Source organism: Solea senegalensis, linkage group LG4, assembly GCF_019176455.1.
Source record: "Solea senegalensis isolate Sse05_10M linkage group LG4, IFAPA_SoseM_1, whole genome shotgun sequence".
In the NCBI taxonomy this organism is placed as follows: Eukaryota; Metazoa; Chordata; class Actinopteri; order Pleuronectiformes; family Soleidae; genus Solea; species Solea senegalensis.
In genome coordinates, this window is record NC_058024.1 from 23,882,413 (window position 1) to 23,901,900 (window position 19,488).

Sequence of the window (19,488 nt, forward strand, 5' to 3'; positions counted from 1 at the left end):
TGATGCCAATTTCCTTGTCTTTGTTGTGGTGGATATGACATTTTGTTCTGTCCTATATTAACCTGCCACTGCTTTCACAAACCTGTCCACACTTTAGTGGCCCCACGCCTTTATAACTGTGTTGGTTATTGTTTAGGCTTGTATTTGTTCATTAACACTTAGTGCTCACATGGCACGGATCTGTGCCGCAGCTGCACCCATGGTAATAATACACAACTCCTTATATGGACATTACATTACATGTCATTTAGCAGACACTTTTATCCAAAGCAACTTACAATGGAATTGAGTACAATCAGCCAAGGGTGGAGTCGCACACAGGGTACTGGTCTTAACCACTGAGCAACATTCTGGGGGTGTAAGTTTATTCAAATGCATTTTTTTTCCGTCTTCTTATGTGTTGTTGAGTCAAAGTTATGATTCAATTTATTAGTAGTGATATAAATAGTGATAATTGTGCTTTATTTGATTTTTTATTCATAAAACAAACCAAGCGAACTTTGAGCTGTGACGTATTTCCAAATTTCACAAATTCAATCTTCAAAGTTCTTTTTGCTCAGGTGTGTTTATATAAATGGTGAAAATGAAAGACATTTTTCTTCAGATTGCTTTGGTTGTGCTGAAAAAAAGGATATATGATACTCTATATTGCACATTCTTACGTTTTAACATAGTAATGGAAAAAAGCAGCTGAAATGCTGTGTTCTAAGGGTTAAACAATTGAATTAGTTTCACATGCAGGATTTCTCTGGATGAAATTTGGACCCAAAAAACGGCAAATATTGTACTTAAAGGAAAGTATTGTAAATATAACAGGGCTGATTTGATGAGCAGCAGTTCTTTGGATACCTTCTGCCCTTAGAGGATTCACACAGGATTACAATGAGGGATTAAAGTGGAATGTCATGTCTATGTCAGTTCAGACAGACTGTGGAATGACTTGCAGTGACTTTCGCAGCTTTGAATTTTGAAGGACCTTCCCCTGTTATCTAAGAGGGACATAATGGGAATGCAATGTACAGGTAACCTTTATATTTTCACCTTTCTTCAAGAGGCAGTGATATACTATCTCAATTTTTGTTCCTGTTAAAGTATTTTTCAATTCGATTTTTCCTCATTACATCCAGAGACCTGGGGCCGAATTTGTAGGTTTTGCAGATTATGAAAATCTCTGTTGTAAATGTGGGCTGCATCGATTTGTATGAACACTTTGTGGAAACAAAAAAAAAGCATAATTCAGATTTAAATGAACACACCAGTGCAGTTCTTTTGATGCATGCATTTATTATCTACTCATAAAATACATAAAAATAATCTCTGGTAAGTCCAGTAAAACATACTGAAAACACATCATGTGTGAACACACTTCCATGACAGCAGACAGTGTTATCACATCTCAGCAGGTTTACAGTTCGAGGTGTTTTGAGCACCATCTCATGTTGTCCGGTGAAAATGAATTTACTCAACCTCACACTCACTCACTCACTCTCTCTCACACACACACACACACAAAATCTGTACAAGATAATCTTTTACAGAAAATGGACTTTGACAGTTTATACATGTTCGCAGATGAGGTGGCGTTCCTTGGAGTATTCCGTCCACAGTCTGCTCACCAAATCCAAAAATCCATTTGGCAAAAGTTCGAGATTCTTTTGAATGGGATGTTTTTTCAAATCCGGATGCAGACAGTGAGGTAAAATGTCCAAAGATGTGTGGAAGTCGTCACGATTAAGACACAGAGGACACCTCTGTCTTGCTGGTAGAAACAGAGGTCTCATCCTCCACCATGCCGCCCATTCCAATAGCGCCCAGCATGCAGTTACGGAACTGAAAAGGAGCAACAAATAAAACAAAACAATCATTGAATGTCGTTTAAACATTGTAAGATAAAGACAGGAGCGTGTTTTTTGTAACCGACCTGTTTGTTGAACAGCACATAGATCACAGGGTTGTACAGAGCTGAGCTCTTTGCAAAGAAGGCAGGGATGGCCGCTGTCATCGCAGAGAAGGATGCTCCCTTGTTCAAGAAGATCCAGCCGGCGAACGTGGCATATGGTGTCCAAGCGACCAGGAAGCCAATGACCATCAGGACGCACATGCGTGTCACTTCCTTCTCAGCCTTCTGAGTGGATGCTGACTCCTGCTGCTGAGCGGCTGCCTGAGGAGTTCAGTCAAATAAGAAAGTGGTTCATTCACAATGAGTTCCACAACATCCATTCCTTGCCCCCAGTCTCTCTTCACACCACATCTTTTCAAATAGATTTGAATAATAATGGGAATACATCGGAATTATAACTTCACGTACAGCTTTGACGGTCAACACAAGGCTTCCATAGGTGAAGAAAATGAGGAAGACGGGAATGAAGAAGTGGACAACAAACATGTAGATGACATATGACTCGTTGTTGTAGCCTGGAGCCAGAGTGTAGTAGTCAGGTCCACAGGAGCACTGCATGCCCTCGGGGAGGTATCTGTGTGAGACATGTGAGAATATGAAGGCAGTTCATTACAACAGTTTGGATAAATGTGTAGTGTTATCAAAATAAAGTTGAAAAAAAAAATCACCTGGACCAGCCAAAGAGTGGAGGAGCGGCGCATGAGAAAGCCATGATCCAGGTGAAAACGACTCCAGCTGCTGCGTGAGCACCAGTGAACCTGAAGCTTCCCATAGGTTTGCAGACGACAATGTATCTCTCCACAGCCAGGACGACCAGAGACCAGAGAGCAACTTCACCTGTGGACAGAACATACTCGTTTATACCTGGCAGTGAGGTGGGAACCATGGGAAACATCTCATCTACACAACCCCCTGCATTATATCTTCAGTGTCGATTTTCTCACCTCCGAGTGTGGCCATGAATCCCTCAACAGCGCAGGCAGTGGCTCCGAGAACAAAGTAGCCATTTACAGCAGAGGTGATGGTGATGGTGAATCCGAAGCAGCACATGATGAGTCCAGCCACAGCCAGGTTGACCAGGATGTAGTTGAGAGGTTGGCGGAGTTTCTTGTTCTGAGCCGTTACCAGCAATGTCAGACCGTTGATGGGGGTTCCAGTGCAGATCAGGAAAAACATGTAGCACGCTAGTAATTTGTACATGATGGGGTCTGCTAGATAATACTGAGTATATTCAAAAGGACTTCTAACAATCCCACTCTTGTTGGACATGGGGATGTAGAAGTTCTTGCCCTCGGTGCCATTGGCCTCGTATCCTCCGTCCCAACCCATCTTCAGTTGCCTTTGTGGAGCTTCAGTCGATGGATAGCGTCAACAAAATATAAGGTAACCTAGCAGTCGCCAGTCGTGTTAAATCCACCACACACAGGCAGCTTTGTCCATTCCTGGGTGTTGTTTTATACCTCCCGCGAGGGTTATCCTCAAATTGGCAAAATTAGATTACAGAGGGATTGTGAGGAAGTGGGCAGCTCAGGTGTGATTTATAATCGACTTTCAGAAAGCACTTAAAGGTCAAGCTCCCTCTGAGCAAACAGTGAGCCAACATTTTTCTTTATGTTAATTATGTTATATGATTAGCACAAAATGCTGCAATATAAAATACACCACATTAATACCATTCATGTTCTGTGTATAGCAGCCTAATTATGATATATAATATGATAATATGAAATTATTTAAAATAAATGGAGTTGCCATTTACAACTAAGCCACTAGATATTTGCAGTTATCCAGGAAAGGTTGTGAACTGCTCTTTTATTTTCAAGTAATATTGAATAAGATGGCCTTAAATAAACCATAAATATGTGGACAGATGCATGTAGTAATAGCCTGGAAGTGGCTTTGCTCAGCTCAAAATGATATCCTGCTTAGTAGCGTTCCATGTTTCCTAACACTGACCCACTGACTGCTTTTTGCTTGGTGACAGACAGAGGATGAGGATCGCTGTGATTTTCTTTTTCATCTTTCAATGTTGAGGTAAATTGCAGTGAGTGAGCGTTTGTCTTTAGCGTCACTTGCAGGATTAGTATCAGTAGATAAATAGAGAATGAGGTGCAGGGGAAATAGTAATTGACTCTCCTGGCGGTTAAACCTTTGCCCGTTCAGGTTTGTGTAGAACGTATGGAGTTATGAAAGGTGGTGTATTTATAGCAATGCATTTTCACAGTGAGGAACTGTCTGTGCAGAGTGATGGTTATCCAAGAAGAAGTTGAACTGAAGGCAGTTTCACTTGGTTGTAGCACTGAAGTCTTCACATACTGTACTCCAGCCTTTTTCAAACTGTGGGGCGGGGCCCCCCTGGTGGGGCGTGGAGACTTTCCAGGGGGGGTGCAAGTTCTGTTTTATTTTTTTATTTTTTTTTATTTAACTAAAGTTTAGCAGGCAGAACTTTTGTTCTCACTGCATCCTGGACTCATTTAAGAGACAAAACAAAATCTACACTGGTGACAAGGTTTGGATAATAGAGAAAACTGTGCAATGTTTCGGAGACTAACAACAAGCCAACGTCAGCTGAACGGAACAATGATTCACGACGACCAAAACCCAAGATAAGAAAATTCCACCTCTGTGTGTTGTGTCTCAAAACATTGGCAGGGGACAGCATTTGTACTGCTAAAACAAAAAAAAATGTTATCCGCACAGCAAATTATTGATATTGGTAAAGTATTGTTTGTTGACAAAAATTATACTATTGTAGTTATAATTGCACATGTCATATTTTTATTTGAAAATGACTTTCTCACAAATCAATATTTAGGTTATTTGTATTGCTTAAGAAAAAATGTTATTTGCACAACAGATTATTGAAAGAAAAGTAAAACGTTTCTTCTAATATTGATTCAATAAATGTTATACTTTGAACATTTGGTGAGAGTTGAAACAAAAACGTTTGAGAACCACTGCTGTACTCTATGACCTCTGCAGCGGTCTCCGCTCTCCGTCCATGATGCTCACATTCCATTGCAACTTCCCACAAGACAAATGAACCACATGCAGGAGTCAACACTGTAAGTCAAACTAAAAATGCTCTCAAACCTCAAATATTGTGTATACTTGTGTATACTGTGTACTGTAGATTTAGCATTTGAAGATTTGAAGGCAACAATTTAATCCACTACAGTTGTTTGATATACTTACTAGTTGATTTGCAGGCACAAAAATGCAAAATATTATCATCAAATAAATTAGGATTAGTGAAAGGCTAATTCACTGGAGCCTAGGAAAGTCATTTAAAGTTAGAAATACAAATGTTCATGTCTTGCAGTGTCATTTTTGGAAAACTATAACTCTATCCCTATCTCCTCATTTATGTTTTGTGATGTCAAGGATTTATTTTTAGCAACGCCACAGTGATAACTTTGAATCAGTAAAAGTATTACTAGTAATACAATAAAGTACAACAACTTTTACACTGGTTAAATGTATAGTGTATTGCATCATTGACTACATTTAGTTATTTATTTTAACTGTTGTTGGAATATACTATAATAGTATATGGTAATAATTTGACAATTATTCATTACTTAAACTGGGTTTCCCCTGATATTTTATCTGTTTTGATCAAATGTTTAATAATCATTTTTTAAGGATTAAGCAGTAAACCTCTATCCCTTTTTAAAATGTTGTACAAATATTTAAGTACAGAATGTTGTAATGTTATTTCAGTAATTAAAGGTTCACACCACAAACACTCATAAGTCGCAGACACTTGGTTAATCCCACGGTATTACAAACACGTCACGTGAGAGTTAAGACCACAGCTTCTGTGTGACAGTCTGTGTCATCCACCGCTCTTTTGACTGTGATTTATTATGTTCTTCACACTCATGTGACCTACAAAACAAAAGTTATTAGTTACAGGGACAGAAGAAGCAATGACTTCTGGTTTATTGGTCAGAATTTTTACAAGTTGTTTTTTGTCCAAACTTTAAACCAAAAACAAACAGGAAGAAATGTTCAGGGTAAATTACTTTATTGATAGTTAAGACAAAGGTCCTATACCTTTCGGGCATACACTAAACTTTAATCTCCCACCATTTCCATTTCCATTTGGACTTTACTGTCAAGCACATCAAAGCTGTAAAATGAGTTCTCAAATCTAATATATTCACAGAGTATTCTGATTTATTCGCATATCATAATAGAAAGTAAAGATTTCTGATACTGTTAAAAGTTCTACACATGAAATATATTCAATTTAAACATTGTCAACATCAATACATATACACAAGCAAGAGGTGGTTTGATTTTGACTTAAAACCTGTACGGTGATGTTCAATACACATGAAATAACCATACATTTGTTGATTTTTCTGATTTTTCAAAATGAAAAACATTTCACATAACTACATCAGGATTATTTTAAGACTAGGAAAACCAAAAAAAAAAAGATTTTATCTTATAGGTGGTATTCCAATTTCTGTCAGTATACCTCCCTAAATTGTTACATATTGCACCTTTAACCCTTTGTGCTCACTCGGCACGGACCTGTGCCACATCTACACTTATGGTAATTTGCCATATGAATAATACACAACTCTTTATATGGACATCCTGGGGGTGTTCTGCCTGCTAAACTTCAGTAAAAAAAAAAAGATCACACATTCAGGCTTTAAAAATGTGTTTTTTAGTCTTCTTACGTGTTGTTGAGTCAATGTTATGATTAATTTTATGTGACATTTTTAGTAGTGATATAAGGTAGCAATGATTGTGACATAGACCGCTTTTCTTTTCTTTTTGTACATAAAAAAAGAGCCAAGTGAACTTTGAACTGTGACATATTTCCAAATTTCACAAATTCAATCCGATTTTAAACATGTTGAGTACATTTGCTCAGGTGTGTTAATATAGTTATAAATGATGGTTGCGCTGAAAAAAGGATATAAGACACTCTATGTTGCACATTCTTATACCCTCTGTCTATACTGTATGTTTAAACATAGTAATGGAAAAATGCAGCTAAAAGGCTCTGTGTTCTAAGGGTTAAAGCTTTGTATCCCGATATTTCCTTTGCGAGATATTATCTGAAGATGTGCTGCCCATAACAGTTTTAACTTTCGCTTATTTCATAAAACAATCAGTGTATTTTTCATTAACATCTATACATGGCACCAGCCTTAAAAGCCATATTAAACACAAACAATCAAATATATCGATTATATATTATCTGTAATTTGGTAGACAGCAGAGATTATTTCAAAGTCATAAGAAACCTTGGGTGCACATCTCTAACACCTCCATTTGCACTTTACCTTCAGGTATGGCCATGAATCCCTGGACAACACAAGTACAAGATGAACCAGGACCAGTCTAACCACAGTTGAACCAGGATGGAGTCAAGAGGTTGGTCTTAGTCCAGGAACAATTGCAGATCAGATTGAAGCAAACGCAGACATTTGATAAAAAAATCTAACAAATAACTCTACAGAGGCCTCACTCTCAAAGTCCTGCTGGACATGAGAATGTTCTATGATACTGTTTGGATCTTCTGTAAGTGGATGGACATAGGAGCTTGTTCGCGGACGTGCACAATTACCCGTTAATTGCCTTATTTTCTTTCTTAAATTAACACAATTAGATTTCAAGTTTACAACTGGTTGAGGTAAGCAGGAACAATTTGTTAATGACCTTAAGGTGCTGTAAGTCCTCCGCTTAATTTGCCCGGCGCTAAGGAAGACAAATTGTGTGCCACCTGGGATACTTTAAGTTAGAAGGGCAATAAGCAAGGACAAGCAACTATGAAAGCAAAAATCTACATGAAACAGAGAGATAAAAAAAATACATTTAATGTGTCAAGCAAGTCCAAATATAAAAAGCAAGAAAACAACATTAACCAAAACTAGATCAAACAAACAAACACCATAAATAAAAGTACAAAATTTAATTTATTGAGCACAACCAACCAACTTATTGAGCACAATCAAGCAGATCAAGACCATTGTAGAAGCTTCCTTTGTAGTCCATAACTATAAGCGTTTGCTACGTTACAACAAGGTCACTGCAGATGAGGCACTGAGGTTAATCCAGTCAGGATAAGCACACACAGGCAGTCTTTCAAATGGAATCAGATGCTGATGGTTGGAATGTATTTGTTGAACAATCAATAAATGGAGATTGAACTGAAGGTATGAAAACTGACAGTCAACGCTCCTGGAGGTTTCACTGAAATTAGGCTAGACAGAAAACAGTGAGGTTTAAGTATAGGATTTTGAAGACATCAGTCGATGCATGACTGGTGATAAATGTACATAGACTCAAAACAACGCCATGATTATCCCACACTGAATCATTTAAAATACAGTTGACAGGAAACATGTCAACTGCACATATTCATCTTGAATTAGGATTAACACAATTCATCTGTTAAGTGGAGCAAATTACTTTGTGCCCTGGCCTTTCAAGCCAGGATGTTAAGATTAATTATCGGCCTCTTTTACCTCCTGTACTACCTCACAATCCCGTAATCCCATTTCGGCAATTTGAAGATTGGGTTAGTGGTGAGGTATAAAAATCACTCTGCTCAACTCTGACTCTCGTGTCCATCAGTTACTAGGTTTTGCAAGTCAGGAAGCTCAGTAGAACACCAGGCAAGCCAAGATGGTATGGGATGGAGGAATCGAGCCAAATGGCACAGAGGGCAAGAACTTCTACGTCCCCATGTCCAACAGGAGTGGGATTGTTAGAAGTCCTTTTGAATATCCTCAGTATTACATGGTAGACCCCATGATGTACAAATTACTAGCGTGCTACATGTTTTTCCTGATCTGCACTGGAACCCCCATCAACGGACTGACCTTGCTCGTCACGGCCCAGAACAAGAAACTCCGCCAACCTCTCAACTACATCCTGGTCAACTTGGCTGTGGCTGGACTCATCATGTGCTGCTTTGGATTCACCATCACAATCACCTCTGCTTTCAATGGCTACTTTATTCTTGGAGCCACTGCCTGCCAAGTTGAAGGGTTCATGGCCACACTTGGAGGTAAAATATGAACTTGACTTTCAGATCATCTAATATTTTTCCCCCCAGTATGAAGATCACCAAAAAGATGCTCTTTGTTCTCTCCACAGGTGAAGTTGCTCTCTGGTCTCTGGTCGTCCTGGCTGTGGAGAGATACATTGTCGTCTGCAAACCCATGGGAAGCTTCAAGTTCTCTGGTGCTCACGCAGCAGCTGGAGTCGCTTTCACCTGGATCATGGCTTTCGCATGCGCCGGACCCCCACTGTTTGGCTGGTCCAGGTAAAATCACATTTGGGTCTTTCACTTGACAATAAATAAGGAGATCAAAATGTAAAGGTATGTGTACGAGGTTAGTTGAGTGGCTGGAGTTAATGGCTCTTGTTGTATTGAACACAGATACCTCCCCGAGGGCATGCAGTGCTCCTGCGGACCTGACTACTACACTCTGGCTCCAGGCTTCAACAACGAGTCATATGTCATCTACATGTTTGTTGTCCACTTCTTCATTCCCGTCTTCCTCATTTTCTTCACCTATGGAAGTCTTGTGTTGACAGTTAAAGCTGTACGTGAGATCTTAAATCAATGTGATGTTCACAGTGTAGATCAACATTTCTATGTCGGTGTGACACCGGAATTCTGATGAATTCTTTGTTGCCTCAAACACTTTCAGGCAGCAGCTCAGCAGCAGGAGTCAGAGTCCACTCAGAAGGCTGAGAGGGAAGTGACACGCATGTGCGTCCTGATGGTCATTGGCTTCCTGGTCGCTTGGACACCATATGCCACTTTCACCGGCTGGATCTTCATGAATAAGGGAGCATCCTTCACTGCCCTGACTGCTTCCATCCCTGCCTTCTTTGCAAAGAGCTCAGCTCTGTACAACCCAGTCATCTATGTGCTGTTCAACAAACAGGTTGGTTACAATGAACACGCTCCAGTCTTCATTTTACAATGTTTAAACCCAACATTCAATATAGTTACATATATTTTTTTTGCTCCTTTTCAGTTCCGTAACTGCATGCTGGGCGCTATTGGAATGGGTGGCATGGTGCAAGATGAGACCTCAGTTTCTGCCAGCAAAACAGAAGTGTCTTCTGTCTCCACAGCATCATGACACTTTTTCATCGCCCTGGATGTTTTACTTTCTACTCCCTCTTCAGTCTGGAATATGAATAAGTTCAGGTGCCTGAACTACACTGTGAACGGCTCCAGGAACAAACAAATGAACTCCATTTTTTTTTCATCTTTCTTTTTTAAGGATGTTGAAAATCAATATGAATTCAAAATCAATGCAAAAATTCTGTCAACACCTGTATATGGATGCTCACCTCTGCAATCTTTAAGTTTTCTGGCACCATAAAATGCAATCATATGTCCCAAATGCCACTTTTTTGCTTTTTTCATACATCAATGGGAGCATATTTTGTACAGAAGTTTGAAAAAAGAGCAACTATATACAAGGTGAATTCTATTTTTGTCACATGTTGAGTTGGTCATCATGAATTGTAAACACTGTATATATATAAAAGTAACATAGATAAATAAATGCATGCATGAAAACGAGTTGACACTGAGTTGGTTTCATTCATCTTGCTGTAAAAATGTGTGTTTTTGTTTGTTTTTAGTGAAAAGAAAGTAACGTCTCACATGCTGTCCACCAAATGCTTTTGACTCCAGTTTGTAGAGAGTGTCAGGGTTAGGGTCAGAAGGCTTAGAATCATGTCATCACAGTTACCTGATTATGACAGTTCCAAGAAAAGCAGACTGTAGTGAAGTTCAGGTTAATCTGATTAACACTGAAAGGACCAAGGATCAGAACAGTGTTGCAAATCTTTTTAGCCTTACATCTCCTGGCATAGGAAACACTAATTGTGTTTTATAGTGAATAAGAAACACGATTATGCTAAAACACACATACAATATACAAAATAATATACATTACAGTATAGTTGTGAGACAGAGTACAGAATTCAAGGTTTCAATAAGTAACTTCATTACATTACATAACAGCAGACGCTTTTATCCAAAGTGACTTACAATAAGTGCATTTAAACATTTGGGCACAAGCAACATCTAGAAGTAAGTAAGTGCTTCAAGTAAGCCAAACTATAAAGTGCTATTCATTAGTGCGATGTACAAGTAAGTGCTTGGCTTTTTTGTTTTTTTTTTGTCGCTGTCGTTGTCTTAGTCAAGGTAGAGTCGAAAGAAAAGTGTTTTTAGTTGGCGGCGGAAGATGTGGAGGCTTTCTGCTGTTTGGATGTCGATAGGGAGCTCGTTCCACCATTTGGGAGCTAGGACAGCGAACAGTCTTGAGTTCGGTGAATGCCTCTACGATCCTCTCAGTGAGGGGGCAGCAAGCCGGTTTGCCAATTCAGAGCGGAGTGGGCGGTCTGGGATGTAGGTTTTGATCATGTCCTGGATGTAGGCTGCACTGGATCCGTTTGTAGCAAGGAATGCCAGCACTAGAGTCTTGAAGCGGATGCGAGCAGCTCCAGGAAGCCAGTGAAGGGAGCAGAGGAGTGGTGTAGTATGAAAGAATTTTGGTAAGTTGAAGACTAGTCGAGCTGCTGCATTCTGGATGAGCGACAGAGGTCGTATGGCACACGCAGGGAGACCAGCCAAGAAGGAGTTGCAGTAGTCCAAGCGCGAGATGACAAGAGCCTGGACCAGAACCTGTGCCGCCTTCTGGGTTAGAAGAGGACGTATCCTTCTGATGTTGTGCAACACATCTGCAAGATCGAGCTGTTGCAGCAATGTTGGCAGTGAGGGTCATCAAGTGTCACACCCAGGTTCCTTGCGGTATGAGAAGGAGCTACCACAGAGTTGTCAAGGGTGATGGTCAGATCTGTGGTGGGAGAACCCTTTCCTGGGAGAAAAAGAAACTCAGAGATCCGTTACGTGTGTTTTGCAGCGGGGAAAAGAGAGAACGAGTTTGGTGTCATTGGCGTACCTTGATAGGAAAAACCATGAGAGTGAATGACAGAACCAAGAGAGTTGGTGTACAGAGAGAAGAGGAGAGGGCCCAGGACAGAACCCTGAGGGACCCCAGTAGTTAGAGGACAGGGTTCCGACACAGACCCTCTCCAGGTTACTCTGTATGTTCGGTCTTGAAGATAGGAAGAGAGTACGGTAAGAAGTGCAGTTTCGGTTGAGTGACCCTCCTTAAAACCAGACTGATGAGGATTGAGAAGGTTGTTCCGGTGAAGGTAGGAAGAGAGTTGATTGAAGAAAGCACGCTCCAGAGTTTTGGAAAGAAAAGGAAGAAGAGAGACAGGTCTGTAGTTATTTACTTCAGATGGGTCGAGGGTGGGTTTTATAAGGAGGGGGGTCACTCTGGCCCTTTAAGAGAGTCAGGAAAGCAACCAGATGATAGAGCACACGAGTGCTTTTGTCACAATTTATATTGTGATTTGGGTCATGGAAGGTTGCCATCTTCAAAAAGTGGGTCCCCATTAAGGAAATTTAGGAAACCCTGGTGTAGAGTGCTTTCAGCAGTCACTAAGACAAGAAAAGTGTGGTATCAATGTTGACCACGGAGGTCACACAGGTTAGGATTATGGGTAGAATCAGGGTTGGGCTTATAAAAAGGGGTGTGCCGTGAGTGAGAGGTGTGACAGGGGACCCTTCCCCCAGATATACCTAGTCACCTATAAGAATCTGTACCATGTTTTCAATCATGTCACTACCCAATCTGTAACTGATTTGTTTTACACATTCTATAACTACATCCTATCTAAACCTTCACCTTCACCATAACAATAACCCCACACACAGCATTCATAACAGAAAGTAGCTGCATTTATGTAGAACAAATAAGGTTTCTGGTACAGATTGGTCGCTACAGAGCAGCGCCATGTTGAGGTTTTCCAACTGCAAGTTCAGAGATGTAACATACAACCAGGATTCTACCGGATGATGCCAGCTGTCATATTGCCATCCACCCTTATGGGCTGTCTATTTATCTCTAAATGGAAACAAAATCCACAAAATTCACCTTATGTTCCACTGTAGAAGACCCCAATCTAGCGATTGATGATGTAAAATGATCACAAAAACATTTACAGATGTTGTAAATCATTGTAACATTTGGACAAAAACAACAAAAGGTCTTTTCATGCATGCATTTAATACATAATTTCTACACTTTTTTCATTTATAAATATATACAAAATGAAATGACCCAAACAAACAAATGTCACATCATATTCATACAAAGGTGATTTACCTGCTCACTCATCCAGACAAAGATGCTTTACAATCATCTGTCAAGATTTGTGATACTGTACATTCTATTGGGTTTTGTTCAGATGTTGAGTCCCGATTGAACCACCCACCCACACACACAGACAAACATACATGTTAACCAGGCTAATAGTGGACTGTCATTCTTCACTGACTAACAGGGGACTTGTGTTTCTTGTCATTTTTAAATAAAAACAATAGCATAGAAAATTACTTTAAAGGTCTTTTACCATGACTAACGGGACTTGAAAAATGTCCCCTGTTCAACGTGGCGTCCCCTCTTTGTGAGTGTGTAACGACACCGAGGTCCCCTGTTGTACTGGTTCACAAGTACACAAACACACACACACACACACACACTCAAACACTAAAAAAAAAAAGAGTATGCACAGATAAATTCTGCCATGGATCTGTGACCTGAGATTAATCTCCATTTGTTGATTGTTTGTTTGTATCCATATCCTTTCCATGTGAGTTGTTCAGAATGGAGGACACAAGGAGAGAGGGTGTTCAGAGAAGTCAAGTTTTTATTCTTAGGAGACTGAGGACACTTCTGTCTTGCTGGTCGATACTGAGGTCTCATCTTCAACCAAATTGCCCATGCCAACTGCAGAGAGCATGCAGCTACGAAACTGAAAAAGGAGAAAACAAAATCAATACCAAATTAGATATTTCACAATAAGAAACCCTCATTTGGGGAACATGGTGAGATAAAAACAGTTCTTATATGAAACAGTTCAGTTTCATATAAGCGTTACAAATTTGTTCATTAGAAAGAAAACGTTCTTATAAGCAGTATAATTTCATTCACATATAATATTCCAAAAAAATGGAGGACATAGAAACCAAAAATGGTGGAAGATTATGATATAACAATAATAAAGAAAACAGGAAAACATTACAAGAAACTATAACGTCATACCTGTAACCATAATAACCTTACTGCCAAGGTTATTATCGTTAATGAAAACTAACAAAATAACGAAAACGAAAACTGAAAAAACATTTTCGTTAAGTGAAATAAAAATAAAAACTAGAGTTCAAAAAACGATGACTAACTGAAACTGAATTGTGTGTTTTAAAAAACTAATTAAAATTGTAGCGAAAATGTGCTTAGTTTTCAGTCTTTGTTAATTGACAAGGGTGCACCTGCGGCACAGATCTGTGCCGTGTGAGCACTGAGGGTTAAAATGGCATCTTTTGTTGAGTTTTTATGACACAACATGACGTTTTTGAGTCTTGCACCTGGCAAAAATACAAAAACTAACACTTATACTAATAAAAACAAAAATAAAACTAAGCATTTACAAAAAACTAACACTAATACTAATAAAAACAAAAATAAAACTAAGCATTTACAAAAAACTAAAACTAAAGACTAAAAAAAACTAAAAACTAAAACTAAAAACTAGCAAACCCTCTCTAAAAACGACTTTAAAGAAATGTATGTTTTGACAAAAAGTCAAAACAAAATAAAAACTAAAACTAATAAAAAATACAAAACTATTATATAACCTTAGTTGGTAGGTAGGAGCCCACTTATAAACTGTATACTGCATTTAAATAATGCATTAGATTATGTACTATTTAAATGGATTTCAAAACGAATGTGTCCTGTTTGCTCATTGTCGTTGCTTTGATCAAAACAACATATTTTGAATTGTAAGCTTGTGCCTGTGTTCATGCTTCTCTTGCAGGACACTTGATTATCCCCTAGCAGTAAACACAGATGATCCTGACTTTAGCCATTGGCTTAATAGTTAATAGCCATTTAACACACACGGTATTTGTTACATGCAGAGCTTTTGGTTTACTTATTTATTTATATCCAACTCTGCATGTTTTTGGACTGTGGGAGGAAACCGGAGAACCTGAAGAAAACATGCATGCTTACTCCACGTAGAAAGACCACTTATTATTTAATTTGATTTAATGTAAAAGCGAATTAATTTAAATGTATGTATTTATCTTAAATAAAGTAATGGCTTTTCTGTGCATGCTACATCTGTTTCACTTGCTTGGAGTGTGTGTGTGTGTGTGTGTGGTGATAGCTGCACAGTAATAAACTGACCTGTTTGTTCATCAGCACATAGATAACAGGATTGAATATAGCTGAGCTCTTTGAGAAGAAGGCAGGGATGGCCATGGCTGTGGCTGAGAAGGCAGCACCCTTGTTGAAGAAAATCCATGCCGCAAAGCTTGCGTATGGAGTCCAGGCCACAAGGAAGCCTAGCACCATCAGGAAACACATGCGTGTCACTTCCTTCTCGGCTTTCTGCGTGGAGGCTGAGTCTTGCTGCTGAGCTGCAGCCTGAAATATGTCATTTTAACAGGAGAGTGGGAAATATGTTAGCTAAATGTACACACAACACTCAACATATGTAACTACTTTTCTGTTTTATAATATTTAGTGTTTTTGTTTGGTTGGACAAAAGATTTCACAGTTTTCTCACTTCCTTTGGTTAGTTAATTCATTACTTTATGTTCAAGTGTCTTGCAAAGGGACTCATCCACCTGTTGAAAGTGGAAAATTGAACCCTCAACCCTCTAAAAGATAACTCTCCACCCGCTGATAAACGAATGCAGCTAATGAATCAGCGATAGCATTACATTACATGTCATTTAGCAGACACTTTAATCCAAAGCGACTTACAAATAGAATTGAGTACAATCAACCAGGGGTGGAGTCGCTACTGGTCTTAACCACTTACTGGACTTAAACAATAATCAATCATTTGGTGGGTTCCCACCTCTTCCAGACCATATTACATCATGGGGTGATGTGGCTGGAATATCATTATTAAATATATTAATATTATATTAAATATCTTTGTGATTTATACATGAGGAACCCTGTAACCAATAGGTCTAAAGGTGGATCTGGACATGAATGCTATTGCCCTATGCCTATGAATAAAGCGGTAGGAAATAGATGGGTGGATGTTTATCATGGGTAAACAACAAATGTTGTGTGATGTCTGATGCCTGAAGTTTTGCATGGCATTCATCCAATTGTTGGGCAGTGGTGTAGAGTGGTCTACTGTAGTGTGGTCTACTGTCACTGCCAGTAAACTGCAGACACATTTTGCTCTAAAGTGTAAAGTGTAGATTCGGGAACAGGCTGTTTGGCAGCACTTTGCTTGGTTTCCGTCCTTTTCTGTGATGCATTAGTGTGTATGGACAGTAAAGTGCAATGGTCTCCAGAGTGTGTGTGTGGTCACATAAAAACCACACACACACACTCAAAGAGAAAATGAGCTCAATTACTGTCAATAAATGGAGTTGATAAGTATCAATGCACAGTTTTAAGTAGCTATACAGAAATCCTGGCCCTTTTGTAGCCATACCTGCTTATAGAGTACACCACTGTTCACTGGTCATTGCAATGTGTATGTTATGAAATGCCTTTGTTATACATGTTTTTTTTTCCTTAATATGCTTGACTATGTGAAGATTTATTTTTCTACTTCAGTTTGGTAACCTTTCACAAAAGTAGCATTTATACATTTCATATTATTGAAAAGTAAACTACACTCTTTCTCTTTCAAAAGTCTAAATAAACAGCATAAGAGCAAACTGGTACAATGTGAATCCATCTCATTTATATATACACTTTATATAAAGGGTAACTAATAGTACAGTGAATAAAGTGACACTCACAGCTTTGACTGTCAGCACAAGGCTCCCATATGTAAAAAAGATGGTTCCAACTGGGAAGCAGAAGTGGCAGATGAACATGTACATGACATATGACTCGTTGTTGAAGCCTGGGGCCAAAGTGTAGTAGTCTGGTCCACAAGAGCACTGGAGACCCTCAGGAATATACCTGTGTGAGGTCAGAGAGGCACAGCAGCAGAAATATTCAGCACGAGCAATGAATGAGCTGTGGGAAGACTACTTTAAAGATAATAAATGTTCCACTATCGTACATTTGGGACACAAGGAAACCTGTCATCTTCATGTTTCTGTTCATATTCAATTGCCAAGGTCATAAGAGTTCAGCCGGTTCTCTTGAACAATGTCCGAGTAAAAGCTTTTAGTGTCAGATTTCATTTTAAATTTCCATACAGTGACAGCAAAAGCAGATTTTCTTTTTGTGCTTTGATTCAAGGTAAAAGCTCCAGGTGCCATTTCTTTGCAAGTGTGATCTTTTGGAAACCAGTGGAACCAAACAAATGGTATCAGTGGTTGAAGCAGCCAAAAATCCTCTCAACAATGGCACCATCTCACTTCTATTTATTTCTCAAACGAGATTTCCACTTCTATGGTCTTCAAAATCAAAGTACAGAGAGAGTGGGAGCGAGACATGTGCCTCTTTCATTTCCATTCTGTTCCTGCCATGCGAAGTGCACTAGGCACCGTGTCTTGGAAAGTTGCTGCTGTCGCCCACTAAAAGTTACATATAGTTGCTTTAAAGAGAACACATAGACAGTAACAGTGATACAATTGTACGTGTTGAAATGTGAGCGCTGTTTCTAGGAAGGTTTTTTTTGTTTGTTTTCGATGGATAATTCCTTTTACCTGGACCAGCCAACCAGTGGAGGGACGGCACAAGCGAGAGCCATGATCCAGGTGAAACCAACTCCCACTCCTGCATGAGTTCCAGTGAACTTGAAGCTTCCCATTGGTTTGCAGACGACAATGTATCGCTCCACAGCCAGGACGACCAGAGACCAGAGAGCAACTTGACCTGTATACACAGAGTGAGATGCAGAATCCTGTCTTTATGAGCCCTGCATAGGTTATATCATGTATATCTTAGGTATGTGACTCCAGCATGTATCATGTACATCTACACAAAACAAGAGGAGAGAGGAATATTTAGGTTATATTTAAATGTTTTCTTCTAACTGCCACTTAAGTTCATTGTTGTGAATTTATGATAGAAGATGCTTCATTGTGCACAATCTTCCCCAATTTTCCCCACTGTTTAGTTGTACAATAATGTTCAGGGCCACCTCAAGAACCTTCTACATGACTGTCGATATATTTGAATACACCTAAAGTCAAATAAAGACGTTTCTACAACAACATGCAGCAACACCGTACCTCCCAGCGTGGCCATGAATCCCTCAATGGCGCAACCCATTGGTCCAAAGACAAAATAGCCATAGATTGACGTTATGAACGTGATGGTGAAGCCAAAGCAGACCATGATGAGGCCGGCCACAGCCAGGTTGACGAGGATGAAGTTGAGAGGCTGTCGTAGCTTCTTGTTCTGAGCTGTGACCAACAGAGTGAGACCGTTGATGGGTAAGCCAGTGGAGATCAGGAAGAACATGTAGACAGCAAGAAGTTTGAATAAAATTGGCTCCCCCAGGTAGAACTGTGGATATTCATAAGGAGACCTCACAAGCCCCGTCCGGTTGTTCATGGGGATGTAGAAGTTCTTGCCCTCTGTGCCATTCTCCATCTTCTCTTAATGAAACGACAGACCTGAGGTGTTGCAAAATGTGACGTTGAACCTCTCTGCATGCGATGGATGCAAGGTCGAAGAGTTAGCTTTATACCATTCAAAAAGTAGATTACTTGGGGATTGAGAATTGGGAAGTCTTTCTTTTAAGCCTCTTTATTCCATGCTAACCCCAGATAATCGTTAGCTTATTGTCACTACATCGTGTGTCGCTTAAATGGCGATACTTACTAAAGTGATGCACTTTGCATATATGGCATGAATTATGTCACAAGGCTTTTTGTTTGCAAATGCTTTTCTCTTGACTTCTACCACCTCACTCTTGTTTGTGGAAAAAAACCTATTCTTTGGCCACACTGTCTCTATAACTATAATTATTAGTTGTAGTTGCTAATGTCTATCAAGTTGCTCTCTGGTCTCTGGTCGTCCTATTTTCATGTCTATTGTCCCTCGCCATGTCTGCTCCATCTGCTCGTGAACGACTTTCCAAATATGAGCATAATTTTAAGTGAACGAAGAATGTTTAAGTGAACAAAATGTGATTATTTCCTAAACACTGTTAAACAAACACTCAGTCAGTTCCCTATAATTTGTTTAGTTAATTCAACTAAGAAAAGCCTAATAGGATTCCAGAGGGCAGCAAGTGCATGGTGAAGGTTTGCTGCAGCCACAACAACTTAACAACTTTTCTTTTTGGTCATAAAAACCAGCCAAGTGAACTTTGAATGGTGAAATATTCTTATATTAATATACTTTTTGCTCAGGTGTGTTTATACAGTTGGTAAAAAAAATATATATATTTTCATCAGATTGCCTAGGTCGTGCTGAGGATATAAGACACTCTATATTACTATTATATACTGCACGATTGAACATAGTAATGGAAAAAATTAGCCGGAATGCTCTGTGTTCTAAAGG

The 19,488-nt window shown here is 39.3% G+C and overlaps 3 protein-coding genes across 3 annotated transcripts; 1 reads left to right on the forward strand and 2 right to left on the reverse strand.

Moving 5' to 3' along the window:
- Nucleotides 1-1,264: 1,264 nt before the first annotated feature.
- On the reverse strand, nt 1,265-4,407 carry LOC122768076 (green-sensitive opsin-like). The gene is made up of 5 exons (XM_044023773.1): nt 2,845-4,407; nt 2,569-2,737; nt 2,309-2,474; nt 1,922-2,161; nt 1,265-1,830 (listed from the first exon to the last, which is right to left on the reverse strand). Exons 1-5 carry the CDS (start codon nt 3,227-3,229, stop codon nt 1,732-1,734), a joined length of 1,059 nt encoding a protein of 352 aa, XP_043879708.1. The 5' UTR covers nt 3,230-4,407; the 3' UTR covers nt 1,265-1,731.
- Nucleotides 4,408-8,484: 4,077 nt separating this feature from the next.
- LOC122768075 (green-sensitive opsin-like) lies at nt 8,485-10,489 on the forward strand. Its single transcript, XM_044023772.1, has 5 exons — nt 8,485-8,939; nt 9,029-9,197; nt 9,315-9,480; nt 9,589-9,828; nt 9,922-10,489. Exons 1-5 carry the CDS (start codon nt 8,555-8,557, stop codon nt 10,027-10,029), a joined length of 1,068 nt encoding a protein of 355 aa, XP_043879707.1. The 5' UTR covers nt 8,485-8,554; the 3' UTR covers nt 10,030-10,489.
- Nucleotides 10,490-12,695: 2,206 nt separating this feature from the next.
- On the reverse strand, nt 12,696-19,283 carry LOC122768077 (green-sensitive opsin). Its single transcript, XM_044023774.1, has 5 exons — nt 18,207-19,283; nt 17,679-17,847; nt 16,818-16,983; nt 15,229-15,468; nt 12,696-13,789 (listed from the first exon to the last, which is right to left on the reverse strand). Exons 1-5 carry the CDS (start codon nt 18,568-18,570, stop codon nt 13,691-13,693), a joined length of 1,038 nt encoding a protein of 345 aa, XP_043879709.1. The 5' UTR covers nt 18,571-19,283; the 3' UTR covers nt 12,696-13,690.
- Between the last annotated feature and the right edge of the window lie 205 nt (nt 19,284-19,488).